Raw genomic sequence first — 15,083 nt, 5'->3', positions numbered from 1 at the left:
TAACACGTGTATGATGCTTACGAGGATTTTGTATCTTCACTGTTGAATCTGGGTCAGGATGTTGTTTATGTATCACTTGAGTGCAAATCTGTTCAGTCAGTATCTGGCAAGAAAGAAGAAGATGTCACATCAATGTTCACACAGACAGCTTATTGAAAAATAGTTGGATACATCTTTCATACAGAAACACTCTTATTCCATCATAGTTCTAAAAATTATTCAAAACAACTGCTTTTTTTCTTTCTTGGTAATTTATTTCATCCCCTTCCTAAAATTTTACTCATTTTTTTGCTTTCTCTTCAGCACATGTTGCTATTTTAAATGCATTGGAAGAGAAATCTGAATCTAACCAAGGCAAGATCGTTGTTGTAATAAAATTTCACATATATATGAGTGTCTGCTCAAGACATTCAAGTTACTCATTATTTAGAATTGTTCATAATGAGCATAACCAAGTTAAAGGGGAGGGAATCTTGTGTAGTGAGCGCAGGGCAGGGGGGGAAGCAGCACTCAGCTGCATCAGGCTAAGGTTTAATGTCATCTGGAACATATCAGCACAAATATGTAAGCAATTTTCTAACACTGTCTTACAAGTAATTAGGAAGATTGGATCCTAACTACAGTATATTACTACCTCAAACAGGACATTATATGTGGTCATGGTGATTAAGCTTGTCTGAAGCATCAGCCTTTCAGCCAACAAAGAGAACAATCCATGTCCAAGCATGACTTCAGCTTTTCTCCTAAAATAGTACAGAGAGATAAAATAAACACATGTATTTAACTTGCTTTGGGGGAGGGAAAAGTTTATCAAGTGTGCCTCAAGAAACAGGCAATCACTGGGAGCAGCTTTTTCTTTTTAGTTCCTTAAGTTCTTCACTTCTGGTTAAGGAAAAGGGCAAGGATTCAGATTTTGAAAGGACAAGTCATTCCCTGAAGAAAGACAGAAGACAGCTTACTTTCTCCCATAAATTCAGTCCACTCACTCATGGACCCAGAACAGTGAAGCATCCTTAGGGATTTTTCTTGATAGATACTAAAAGTGCATCTCTGTCCTCATTTCCCTCCAGTACAACCATGGACAGCGATCTCAGTAGTTATCTACTATTGGAGTCAAATTGAGACATATAAAAATCTAGTTCTCAGAACATAACACATGGTTCAATCTCACCAGTGTAATTCCTGCTACTGATTTCAGTGTAATTATGGGGGAAAAAAAAGACCACTTTAAAAAGCAGCCAGCTATACCATCAGTCAGGATTAAATTAACTTGATAAGGAAGTGATTAATACCCAGACATCAGTTGCCAATAACAAGCAATTCCATCACATCAGAAACATATTGATGACAAACAAATTGAAGAGTACTTGAAGAACAGTAGCTCCTATTCACTGAAGCTTATTTAGTGGTTAACCTCCAATATAGGTTGGGGTTTTTCACTTCACACACAAATGTATAAATATCTACACCCCAATAAAATATTCACTAAATGATATATGGCATGCATCTGTTCCAACCCACATTTTTTCCTTTTTTGGGGGGAGGTAGAGGGGTATTCTAAGACCTGAGCCAGTACTTACTTTGGAGCAAGATGCTTTAAGAAATATCCCATCACTTTTAGAGCTTGCACCCTGATGCCTTCACTTTGTGATGCTAAAAGCTTGTAGACAACCCTAAGTGAAGAAAACAGAGGTTTGCCTAAAAGAGTTGAAATACACAACCGTTTTTGGAAAGACAAATGAACTGCAGGAGACTGCAAATAAATCCATACCTGAGTCTAATTTAAAAGAATAACTGTGAATAAGATGCTTCTGTTAACAGCATGGTGGTGATTTTACATTTCATAACCATGTTCAGAGATTTTTTTACCCAATTTAAGTATTTCCTAAATGTCAATACATAAAACATGCTGTGAAATCTGCTGCAATTCCTGTACTGAAAACAGTTAACCTGATATTTTATCCATAAAACTAATCAAGAAATTGGTTTAGTATAAAGGTGGCTGGACCAGAATAGCTGTGTATGGAGGGGGATTTATTTCTAAGCACTAACATTTGACATCTGTGTGCGCTGCTGCTGCCTTAGGAGGGGCAGAGGAAGACACCAAGTCAGAAGGCATTCTTCTCATTTCACCTACATTAGTTTCTGCCCTTTGCCTCCTTACGATGAAGCTCTGCACCCACTTAGAATTCTCCATTAAGAAGCCTAAAGAAGAAAGCCAAAGGGAATGAGGGGCATGTCTATAGCTAAGTACTAGCCTTAACTACCTCAACAGTTCTAGCTGAAGAAAGCAAATGAGACAGTAACAAACACAGCAAGGAAAACAGCAGTGTAACGATGGAAGTCTGGTAAATTAATAAACAACTGGAAGTAGAGAGTCCAGTGAGGTTAAATGTGTGTGACATTGCCAATTCATTCTGTAATACTGCACAGATCTCATCCTGACTATCTATGCCTTTGTCTCACCAAATAAAACCAAATCAGAGCAGTATTTAACCTTAACTTCTCAAACATTTCTTTGCAGTACATTAAAGCTTAATCATGTATTGTATCTTTGGACAGTGAAAATAATCTAATACTGGCCTTCTGTCAATGTGAAGAATAACAAATTCAAGGTTTTCATCCTTAAAGTCTCACTTTAAAGACACCTAAACTTAAAGACACCTAAACATATTTATCAGTGACACCTAATTTTACTCATTGCTTCGTTTTTAGACTGTAATATGCTTATGACCATGTCACTATCTGATTGTCATTGGGCTGTGGTTCATCATGTTGGACAGACCTTCAGATTTATGAAATATGATTTAGATTACACCTACACAGACCCATAATCTCTCTCTGAAAGAAGAAAAAGTTAATTTCCTAATTCTGTGTGAAATTATATTGGAACAGAAGATGCTGTACTCAGTCTTTGCTGCTGAGTAATTTTTTTTGAGGAAATTATAGCTTCATTGGGGGGTGTGATAAGTATCTACTTTCAGTGATTCTTGAATCTTCCCCAAAATATCCCATGTTACAAAGCCACTTTTTAAATCAGCCGCTTATAAAGACTTCAAAGGACTTACTCAACATTTTAAGCCCTATCTACACATAAGTGACACCTCATCACTAGCTATACATTCCCCCACTTTTACACACCTAAATATTTTAGCCAGGACACCTGATCTAAGACCAAAACAAGAAAATAAATTTAGTTCTATGCTAGAATTTAAGTGAAAACCCAGGTTTGATTAAAAACCAGTTACTTATAACAAATAACTTATCCTGGAGAAAGCTAAAGCCACAGCAACTACAGGATCAAACAAACGAGCAATCGAACTACAACGTTCATTCAAGGAATATAATCCATTTCCTTGCTTGTTTTAACAGACAGCATGAGGGTTACCTAATCATACAGAAAACAAGTATTTCCTCACACTTACTGTTTCTTCAGTCAATTAGTTACTTTTAAAAAAATCTCATTATTAATATAACTCAAAATCTTTATAAAGCTCTGTAAAATTATTTTTCAATTTCAAGAATAGAGTGTTATAATTCCAAAAATAAGCATACATCCAACACATTAAGCTACTGGAGACAATACAGGAGCCAGGAATGTAACAAATGAGACTGGAAAACAAAGTGATTTCTCACTGTGGACTCACTATTCATCCTGACTTGCCCATATACTAGTTAATAAAAAAAGAAAATGTCTACTGCCAGTTGTTAAATAAAAACAAACTTATTGCATCAGAAACCAAACATGACATTCAAGTGCTTTATTATTTAGAGGTTTTATTAATTTCCCATAGTATAATACATTACCATACAAATGAATTTAAAGCTGAAGAAAATGGGGGGGGGGGAAATAATAAAAAAAAAATAATAATAATAATAAGGAAAAAAAATCAGCCTAGCACTAAAAGGGGAGAAAACAATTATGAACATGCCTGAACGTTGTCTCTTGAGAAAGGACAACTGAAAAAAAAATATATATATATTTGTAAATAGGGGTTAACCAATAGGTGCAACAAAATGTCTGAAATGAGTCCCTGCCTTTACACAGCGAGAGAATTACTACTCCATGTACCCTTCTAGGAATAGTTCTTATATTTCTTTTGCCTGCTCCAATTTTTCCCCACTATGTCCAGACAGGTTTATTTTAAATTAGAAAAGTTCAACAATATGACCACCCTCTGAGAGCCACAACACAAAATCAGAGTCATAGCTTGGGCTTTTTCCAGCAGATCTGTTCCAATTTGCTCCTTTCCCTGCTTTTCTCTCACCACAGCATTAAGCAATATTCTCCTGTTTGCTGGGACAAAAGAGGTTGTGAACAATCCACACCACAAAGTGCTAAATTCAGAGAAAGAAAAGGTTCCTTCTGCAAAGTAAAATAGAAGGAAAGAAAAATAACAAAGATCAGAAGAGGTCTGAACCAATTTTTGCCTACCCACTTTCATTTCTAATGTACATAAGAATGGGAGGCTAAAGACTAAGCACTAGTAGAGGAAGACAACATCAATGTACAGGCTAACTCAGACTGATCATTATGTGTTTCAGAGTGACTGACAGCTTGGAAACTTTGGGGGAAAAAAGAAAAAATGACCTAATTGATAATAAATCCAATATCACCTCTTGTCAAAAAAGCACGTAGACCCAAAAAACTCCCAAGATGAGGTGTCTAAGTCTGTAAACACACACACTGAACAAAGACCTTTTGGATTTCATGGGAATTCTAGCTAGCAATACATATGTCACAAGACTATTTCCTTTTGCTCACTTGCAAAACTCAAACTTACTGTAATCCATTCCTCTGATCAAAAGCAGGGATCATGGAACTGGGATGCTCTGACATAAGTGCAACAAGCAGCTGTAAGACATCCATGAGATTGTCATCCTGTTGAATAAAAGTTGCAAATTGGAATTAAGAAGGTAGGAAAGCCAGAACATTGCTTTGGCTAGAAGAACTACTACAAAACATTTCAAAATGATTGGAAGAGTAATAATAAGCCAAGGACAAAAATAATTAGGCTAGGATCAAAAGAGCTACACAATTAGAAGGCAAGCACAGGAGAAAATTACCACAAAAAACTCTCCTATTTTTAAGAGTGGAGAGTGATACATGTGTGCCTGGGGTGCAAGAATTCAACAAGGAATGGATTCCTGGGCTGCACTATTTCCTTCCACACACGTGCTCATTGATTTGTGTGTATATTGCCCCCTTCTGCACAGGGGGTAGAAATAAACCACTGCACACTTTCTAGAATCAAAAGGTAGGAAAAGACCTTTAAGATCATCAAGTACAACTGTCCCTGTCCTGTGCTAAACCATATCCCTGAGCACCTCATCTCCCCGTCTGTTAAACACACCCAGGGGTGGGGACTCAGCCCCCTCCCTGGGCAGCCTGTGCCACAGCCCCACAACTCTGCCAGGGAAGAACTTTTCCCTCCCAGCTGAGCTGACCCTGCCCTGGCACAGCTTGAGGCCATTCCCCCTCGTCCCATCTCCTGTCCCCTGGCTGAAGAGACCATCGCCCACCTCTCTGCACCCTCCTGGCAGGGCAGTGGAGGTGGGCAGAAGGTCTCCCCTCAGCCTCCTCTTCTCAAGGCTATACACAGGGTGGTGTTTAATGCAAAATCTCTACTAACAAATGTCCAAGCCCAGGAAAAAAAAAACCAAAATACCACCACCTGTCACAGAGAATATTTAAAAAGGGTAATTCAAACTGCCCAGTGTTTCATATTATTTATCTCAAGCACTCTAAACTACAGTTTAATTTCTTCCAAGTTAATTATCACTACAAATAGACTGCAAAGTAGCAAAATCCAACTGTCTTCCCATTCTCTCTCATATTAAAAGGAAAGTTTATTCAAAAAACATAAGCCAAACCACTTTCCAACAAATATTGGTTTCTTTTTTTTCCAACTAATATTCTAATTCTTTCTCTATTTAGAGAACTGGTTTTACATCCCTCAAACTGTGATAATATCAGCTACATTACAGATGCCATCACTGATGAATGAGCCCTAAAAGAAGGCTGAACTGTACCTTGTTTTGTTCAATTTTTTCTAGATCCTTAATTTTGTGGGAATTACACTTACATGTTAGCAAGAGCCTTATTTTTTACATCTCCACATAAAGTGGAATGACTTAAATTGCTTGACCATGGTACTGCCAAGTAGTAGTAACCAGCACAGAGAACAAAAGGAAAATATAGGTGTAAACAAAAAAAAAGGAAAAAAAAATCCATACTGCTTGAAGTGAAGTTCAATTAATTCCTTATTTTACCCATTTCAAGCACCCTTACAGAGATGAGATCAGTTAGATTTATGTCCCCATTTCCCTTGTCTTTGATGTTGCATCTGGCATAAAGTGCCTTTTCCTGGTGCTAAAATATGAAGATGCAGATGTATCAGTGGTAACCAACATTTTCTCTCAATTAAGTTTATATGATTCTCTTAGATGCCATTAACATACATCTTTATTTTTAATGCATGTTTTCAATTTTATTACTTTATTTAAGAAGCAAAATAAAAAGGAAAGAAAAAAACAAACCAAAAATATTACTTAGGCAGTGTGAAACAAGGTTTTGTCTTGTTTTTTCTTTTAAAGTGGGTCTCACCATCTGTTTTTCTGCTTGGTAAATCAGTTTGTAGCACAACATAAGAAAGCATTTTGACTTACTGGCTTAATGAACTTCAATCCAGCACCGAACATAGTGCTTAAATCACTGCAAGAATATTGGCAATTTAGCACACTAAAAGAGTTGGACAGTGTTAGCTACTTTCTCCACAGAGCCATCTTGTGGCATAACAAAGGGAATACTTGAAAATATTCAAAGATTTGGTGGTCACAAACAGCAAATTAATAACTCTCCCCAGCCCAAATTAAAAATTACCTCATGTATAGTGAGCAGGTAATTGAGGATAGCTTGCAATTCGTCTTCTTTTATTCCATAGTCCTTTAAAAACAAGGTTTGAACTATCATCTTTCAAGTACAAGAGCACTGTTCCCAAAAGAGCATCATTAAAAGCCACAGTTACATACAGAGCAAGTCCCATAAGACAGATTTGTTTTTACTTGATACTATAATAGTTTCCCAGATGGAAGGTAGCTTTTTCTCTGCCCCAAAAATACACACTGAAGGTTATAAAAGTACATTACGACAACTCCAAAACAGGCATAAAAGTAAGCTAGATAGTAATACAGTATATGAAATTGTTAAGAGTAACACATGTTAATTGATACAGATAATTGGAACTGAGAGTGTCCTATTAATACAAGAATTAAATTAAGATGGCAAAGAGGATTGGAAAGTAGGCCTGGATGTTTAATTATGAGCCTGGTAGCTATGCCTACAGATGAGTTTGCTTCTTACTTTCCACTACAGAAGCCTAACTTTGGTTGCTATCAACCTGCTGGAAGCTTAAATCATTTGTGGCTTCTATGCCAGAAATAAGCCTTGAGATCTTTTTGGTGAAGATAAAACAAAAGCCAACAGTTTCTAAGAACAGAATGAGGGAAAAGCAGGCTTTTAAAGAAAATATCTCATTTCCTGAGGAGATTATGCACCACTGTGTACAAATAAAAAACTGTAGAAGAATCAGCCTTTTCTGATGGTCATGCTTTTTACTGTCCAAGTTCTAAATCTCTGATAGAAATGAGGAAAAATAATATACAGGGAAACCCATATTGCAAGTCTTTTGGAGTTTAATGTTCCAGAACACCCAATTTAAAGAATATGAGAGTGAAACTTTTCTGGTAGTTCCTCCTCCATACTGCGAGGCTCTGGGTAGCAGCACAGGGAGCATACTGGTCCCAGAGGAAGAAGGGTAAAGGGAGCACAGAAAAGAGTCTAGAGAAGGGGAAGGAGCAAGATCAGAGCTTTCAATAGGAAAGTGATAAGAAGACTCTATAAGCAGCATAGCTGCTGGATTTCAATATTCATCTCATGCCTAACAAACAGTTGTGAAATTTGGTGACAGTTTTTCTTGTTCTACTCTATTTGCTGCGAGCCAGCGAGACAATGACAAGCAGTGCTCTTCACTCTTGAAGCCATTTTTCTGATGTAGGTGATAGTTTTCTTGTCAAAAACAAAACATGGAAACAAGTACTTATTTCCCCCATAGTAAAATTTCTAAGTTAATTATTTAACAGCTCCACCTTTGATAAAAACAGCTTAAAAGGGAGAAAAATGCATCTTCAGCATCATTTGTGTCAAGAGCCACAAAAAGATGCATCTTACATAGTTTCTATTTACTCACTTGTTTACAAAATTCAACTTACTTAGAACAAAAAAATTGTTATATTGAAGTTCATTGATTCATGAAAGGAAACTTCAGTATTTTAACATAACATTATCCTACCTTCATCACAAGCTGTTTAATGAACATCAACAAGAACGCTCGCAGAGATAAGATTTCCTTTTGGGTAGGCCGTGGCCCATCTACAAAAGAAGAGAAGTAGATGAGAATGGAATTGACATGTGTTATTAGCACAGCACAGCATGCACTTTCACATTTAGTTGTAAAATGCCCAACCACTGCAGTTCTTCTAAGGTTTTTCTTAAATACAGTTTTCTAAACCCCTCTATATTCTTTGCATGATTCTACCTCTTCCGTCCAGTGTCTAAGAACCAGCTTCACACAAGGAATAAGACTGAGACAAGAACTTTATGCCAGAATTTCCAGATTTCCAATTTTTGCAGTTTAGAATTGGTTTTAAAGTTGTTCAGCTCAAAGGAACAACTACATGCCTGTACTCAGCTCTGGTGAGGCCACAACTCGAATATTGGGTTCAGTTTTGGACCCCTCACTACAAGAAAGACATTGAGGCCCTGGAGCATGTCCAGAGAAGGGCAACCAGGCTGGGGAAGGGGCTGGAACACAAGTCTGATGGGGAACTGGGACTGTTCAGTCTGGAGAAGAGGAGGCTGAGGGGAGACCTTATTGCTCTCTCAAACTACCTGAAAGGAGGTTGTGGTGAGCTGGGGGTCAGCCTCTTTTTGCAGATCAGTGACAAGACAAGAGGGAATGGCTGCAAGTTGTGCCAGGGGAGGTTCAGGTATGAAATGAGGAGAAATTTCTTCTCAGCAAGAGCAGATGGGTATGGAAACAGGTTGTCCAGGGACATGGTGGAATCACTGTCCCTCAGGGTGTCCAAGTAAAGGTTGGATGAGGTCCTTAGGGACATGGTTTAGTAAGCAACATAGGTGGTAGGGACACAGTTGGACTAGATGATCTTGGAGGGCTTTTCCAACCTTAATGATTATGTGACTATTAGAAGGCGGCTGCATGCACAACAAAAAATCAATCTTACAATGAATCAAAGATTCCATTGAAAGCCATGATTTGACTTGGTAAAGCCAGAAGGACTTGCTCCTGCCACTCCTGAGTAAAGCAGCCTTTCACTAAAAGATTTTAAATACTCAAACACTGAGCAGTTCCCAGGAGGTGCAACCAAATATCAAAGACAAGTAAAAGCTTTTGTACAGGAAAGAAACAAACTGTTGCAATATATTTCTAGGGATAGTTCTTACATCTGCTCGTTGGTTAACAGTTGATATAACCTCATTTTTAAGGGAAAAGCAAATCAAACTAGCAAATGTAAGTGATCATATGAGTCTGGTTTTATACCCTATATGCTCACAGGCATATCTGGTTTAAGAATAGTTATTGTCAGTATAGACCATTCTGGTCAAAATAAGTCATTAAACTCTATTTCTAAGACTATCTTATACAAATGCTTTCCCCAGGCTCACTAAGTGCAGAAACTGAGCAGATCCATGTTTTCATTAAAAAGAAAGGAGAAACCAAACATGCTTTGCTCCTTACAGGATACAAAATACTACAAAACAATCTTTAAAACCCTCTAACAAGGAGGATTTCTAGAAATTGGTGGCAGGAAGCTGGTAACATCACTCCCAGTACAACTAGCTTTTTCATCACCTGCTTCTCCCCAAAAAAATCCCAGAGCCTTTCACCTTTCTTCATTACACACAAGAGTAGAGAGATGTTCTTCTCCCTTTGCCAAGGCTGTGTGCCCAGGCTCATAAAAGAACAACACTTAGAAGAGTTCTAAAGCCATGCATCCAAAAAGCATGTTGTGCCAGTTCCATCTGCATGCGTGGTTACGCTGGTGCACATTTATCTTCTCCCAGTTCCTTTCAGAGTACTGCATTTCTGAGCCAAGAAGCTATTCCTACTGCTTTTTTCTGAGGATCAGTGCCCATGTGCTGTGTTCCCCAACAAGTACTAAACACACCTGCTCTATGTTTCTTATTACTTCTGTGCCATGAGTTCGTTCTCCAGATTAAGCACTCATTAAGCTATTTTGCAACAAGTTCAGATCCTCACACCTGCCAGATTGACTCAGGATGTCTGTTTACAGCTATACTGCTATTATCAAGACATCTTATGAGCACTTAAAGCCTGTCCAGTACTTGAACAAGCTCCACAAAGGGACTCCATTCCCAGGCACAGCTCTACACTGTACAAACCCTACCATTTCTCGGGGCAGTTCTATCTAGCATTAACTCACTCAGGTGACAGAGGCTAGATCACAGAACCACAGAATGGTCTGGGTTGGAAGGGACCCCAAGGATCATAAAGTTCCAACCCCCCTGCTACAGGCAGGGCCACCTGGCCTGGAGCTACACAAGGTTTCCCAGGACTCCATCCAACCTGGCCTTGAACACCCCCAGGGATGGGGCATCCACCCACTCTCTGGGCAGCCTGTTCCAGCCCCTCACCACTTTCTCCTAAAATCTAATTTAAACGTTCCTTCCTTTAGCTTTAATCAATTCCCCCTTGTCCTGCCAGTCTCTGCCCCTGAACAAGCTGATTCCTCTCCTGTTTCTCTGCTCCCTTCAGGGAGCCTTCTCTTCTCTAGGCTGAACAAGCCCAGCTCCTTCAGCCTTTCTTCACAGGGGAGGTGTTCCAGCCCTCTAATCATCTTCATGGTCCTCCTTTGCTTTGGATACAACTTCTGAAATAAGTTTACATTAGTTTCTGGGAAAAAAGCTTTCAAGAATACCCCATGGACATAAGCGTTGTCAGTCAAAGTGTTACAGCAAACCCACCACGTTTAAATACAGCACTTTCTGGAACATTTGCAACTCTATTCTCTACATTGTATACAACTTCTCTTAAAACAAACTTGTGCCAGTAGAAATCAATACATACCTACACCCTTGGGAGTTATACCACTGCGGTCCTGAGGATTCACTACCCAGTAATAATACTTGAGGGTGTGCATGACCAGGAGAACTGTCCCAACCCTCCGGATTGCACCGTAGATGTTAACAGTGCCAATGAACTCAGTAGATAGGTAGGTGTACAGGATCAGCTGAACCTACAGCACCCAAGCAGGAGAGTAAAAATAATCATTACAGCAAAATTGCAGCACATTGGACATCTATGTTGTCAATCTTCATCTATTAGTGTCTTAAAGAAATACATCTTCTATGCATAGCTAAGTGACAAAACTCTTAAAACCCTTGTAAACAGTTGAAAAATTTAATTTTATTTCTAAAATTAGAGTGCTGGTTTCTTTTTTAAGCTGCTCCATGCACATTCAGAGCATGAAAGTGTGGTATCCACACAACCAGAGAAAGCAGAGATTGGAAGGCACCTCTGGGGATCATCTCATCCAACTCCCTGTTCAGAACAGGGTCACACACGAAGTATTATAAAAGGAGCATCTCTGGAGATATTCAAGACCCATCTGGACACCTACTTATGTGACCTGTCCCAGGAAACCTGCTTTGGCAGGGGGGTTGGACTCAATCTCTGAAGGTCCCTTCCAACCCCTAAAATCAAGTCTATGATTCTAGGCTTAAGTATATGTGATGGGCTTAATTATTTATATAGCTTCTTTCCCCTGTTCTTCTGAGAAATGAAGACTTAAATAATGCTTAATAACTGATTTTTTCTGTAGCAAATGAACATTTTATGACTTCAACAGTAGCATTTTAGTGCTGTCATAGTTTAAATGCAAAATAAACCCTTATGGAAGGGATCAAAAAATTTGACAGGAAGGTTTCAAGTACAACCAACAGCAAAGTTTCCATCCAAGCTGTTCAATATGAGACCACAGAGTCACCAAAACAAAAATACTCTGCAGAAAATAAATCCGTTTAAATTAAGATGTCAAATCCAACACCCTGGGGATAACTTCTCTTAAAAGTTGCTGAGTTTTTGTGAACTAATACATCCATAATTCCTTCTCAATCTTCAACACTCACTGGGTGGGGGACTCTAGAAGTCACTCCCAGCATTCCTCCACAGAATGCTGCAGGTTTCCAAACTCCCTGAAATCCCTGGGAGTCTTGAAAGCTGCACAGCTACATGCAGAAAAGCAGAGTCTGAAAACAGTTTCTGTATCATTTCCTTCTGAGGACCCAGAACCTGTAATTCTTGGAGTCTAGCCTTAGTCTCAACAGTCCCAGTAACATCTGAAGTTATTCACAAGAAGCAGCAATTTTACCTGTGCTGGGATATGAATCCATATTGCAGGATTAAGGAGAACATGATCACACAGTTGCTTCAGCAAGGGCACCCCGTTGTGTAAGTTACTCAGGTATTTTGAAAAGGCAAGGCAAAGTTCTAGTACAGCTCGGGTAACGTGGGCTTTGGAAGACTGTAAAAGAAGATCTGCTTAAGGAAGAGCACCACAGCAGTCTAGGAAGAGCATTTCTCTTCAAAAAATTCATCATTAATGTTAAGACATCCAGAAGATTTACTTTACCTTTTCTAGGCTATATCCTATCACAAGGAAGCCCTTACAGGAAAGCATCTGTTCTTGCATAGCAATGGAGTTCTTCAACAACTCCATAATGAAAGCCAACAAAGTAGAACTGTAAAATAAAATGTTTTGGCAAAGGAAAATATTTTTAAGGGTTACAACAATAAGAAAATTATTTCTAAGTTAACACATTCATCACACAGCACAGAGATACAGCCAATGAGTTATATAAACATTTAAATCAAAATTTTAAAACAAAGGGACCTCATTGCAGCCTTCCCGTCCCTGAAGGGAGCAGAGAGACAGGAAGGGAATCAACTTTTTGAAAGGGTAGACAATGGCAGGACAAGGGGGATGGATTAAAGCTAAAGGAGGGAAGGGTTAGATGAGATATCAGGGGGAAGTTCTTTTACAGAGAGTGGTGAGGAGCTGGAAGGGGCTGCCCAGAGAGGGGATGGGTGCCCCATCCCTGGGGGTGTCCAAGGCCAGGTTGGATGGGGCCCTGGGCAACCTTGTGTAGCTCCAGGCCTGGAGGTTGGTGGCCCTGCCTGTGGCAGGGGGTTGGAGCTCTGTGATCCTTGGGGTCCCTTCCAACCCAGACCATTCTGTGAAAGGCAACACTAAATTATGAAAGAATTTTGAAAGCTCTGCTTTCTTGCTTTTAATTAATGCATTTCAACTTGAAATTTGGGATTCTGAGAAAAATGCACAATAGCAAAATTCTTCTGGAAATAAGTTATTGCACAAAGGGAACAGTTAGGAGGCGACTTCTCCCTGCTTCATTATTTTAACTACAAATTTCTGCAACATCAGTAACAAATGCCATTCTGCTTCCTGCTGCTTTCAGATGAGCATGTATGGGAAATACTGTTCTAGACACAGCTTTACACAGTTCAAGCTAATTCAACTCTGTGCTGCTAGCAGACAGAATACTCATGTGCCTATGAACATAGGCCACAGCCAGCTGAAAACCGTTCTACTGCTGGGACAGTTGCAGCTGGATGAAATCCCTAACTCATTACATAGATGCTTAAACTCAGTCAGTTCAAGAGAGGCCCAGGAATGTACAAGTGGGCTGAAGGAACATTGTGACCACCTCTTCCTAGTAACAACACAGATTTAGATCATCTTTAAAGAGTCATGAAGCTACCATTATGATGAAACAGTGCAAACTACACCAGGATTCTAAAAGGCAATTTGCATTTGCTGCTAATTCTACTCTCCAACTTAGAAGCTCCATCAGTTTCAGTGCCTGGATGTTCAAAAGTTGGACTGAGTTGAAACAGAGCTGAAACCAGAGGAAAAGCATAGCAGTAACAGTGAATAACACTATCTTACAAAAAGTCTGAAGTTAAAGCAAACAAAAAAAATATTCCAGGGAAAAGCTTCATGAAACTGAAAAATTCATCCTTCCTAGAGTTTCTCTCAATGACTTCCCCAGTGAGTTTTCTCCATGACAGGAATGAGCTAAGAACTGTCTGTAATTCTGTTACAGAAAAAAATAACCTGTGAAATAAAGCTGTGTAGATTTTGATTCTGCATGAGCTTTCATAGAAAATTTGGTACAAACAGACCCTTCTCTCTGAGGTCCTGTAACAAGGTCACCTTTGTGTTGCTAGACATAACTCATCGTTGCACTATGCCACTTAATAAAGCAAGAGGTAATTTCCTTCACTTAGAAAGGACCAAAGACCAGAACACAGTAAGTATGTACTCACCAAACAGTTGTGTCAATGTTGTCTGATGAATATTGCCTGTAGTCTAACTGTGCAAAGAGAGGGAAAAGTACCTGCACCCCTCCAATGGAGTGCAGGGCACTTTGGATTGAATGCGTTAAGACCGCTTTCACGTCCTGACAAGGAAGAATCAAGAAATATTTCCTTCAGAAACTGATAAACAGGAACAGTTTGATATTTCTTCAAAATAAAAATTGCATTATAACCAAATAAAACCAAGCAGCAATAAATACAAATAGTGGTGCCACAGCCACACTAAATACCCAATCTGGCTGATCTACTGCTTTACACACCGTCTACAGTGTAGATCCTCAGATGAATATACAGGAGGTGGCTTGCAAACTCTAAAACAAGCCTTTGGTTATAGAGAAACTCTAGAACAGAAGACATGAAAAGCTTCTGACAAATTATGGTGTTCAAAGCACAGGGAAGAAAAGGGTGCTATATCAACAGGACAAGGGATGGGGGATAGGAAGTATCCATGAGTGAAAAAACATCAGAAATGAGGAAGAATGATTTCTTTTTAAAAAGCTAACCCAGTCTTTGTAACATTGACAATTTAAAGTTGCAACTTTGATAAAAGCAATGTTTTTTCTTAGAATTCTTGTGCATCCATAA

General features: G+C 39.0%; 1 protein-coding gene across 3 annotated transcripts in view; it reads right to left on the bottom strand.

Annotated features, from left to right (window-relative positions):
• The window catches only part of LRBA (LPS responsive beige-like anchor protein), a gene marked incomplete at its 5' end in the record, with an annotated part of 423,662 nt that overhangs the window by 354,751 nt on the left and 53,828 nt on the right, over positions 1-15,083 (bottom strand). For all 3 annotated transcript variants that reach the window (XM_084266649.1, XM_084266650.1, XM_084266651.1), the window contains 10 exons: positions 22-103; positions 635-743; positions 1,581-1,673; positions 4,785-4,882; positions 6,884-6,946; positions 8,352-8,431; positions 11,169-11,337; positions 12,472-12,624; positions 12,733-12,841; positions 14,448-14,581. In XM_084266649.1, coding sequence (XP_084122775.1) covers positions 22-103; positions 635-743; positions 1,581-1,673; positions 4,785-4,882; positions 6,884-6,946; positions 8,352-8,431; positions 11,169-11,337; positions 12,472-12,624; positions 12,733-12,841; positions 14,448-14,581 — 1,090 coding nt within the window. The remainder of the gene's footprint in view (positions 1-21; positions 104-634; positions 744-1,580; positions 1,674-4,784; positions 4,883-6,883; positions 6,947-8,351; positions 8,432-11,168; positions 11,338-12,471; positions 12,625-12,732; positions 12,842-14,447; positions 14,582-15,083) is intronic.

The sequence above is a fragment of the Gallinula chloropus genome (assembly GCF_964237585.1).
Source record: "Gallinula chloropus genome assembly, chromosome: 7".
NCBI classification, from domain to species: Eukaryota; Metazoa; Chordata; class Aves; order Gruiformes; family Rallidae; genus Gallinula; species Gallinula chloropus.
The sequence above is the reverse complement of the archived record's forward strand: the minus strand, read 5'-3'. Positions and strand labels throughout refer to the sequence as shown.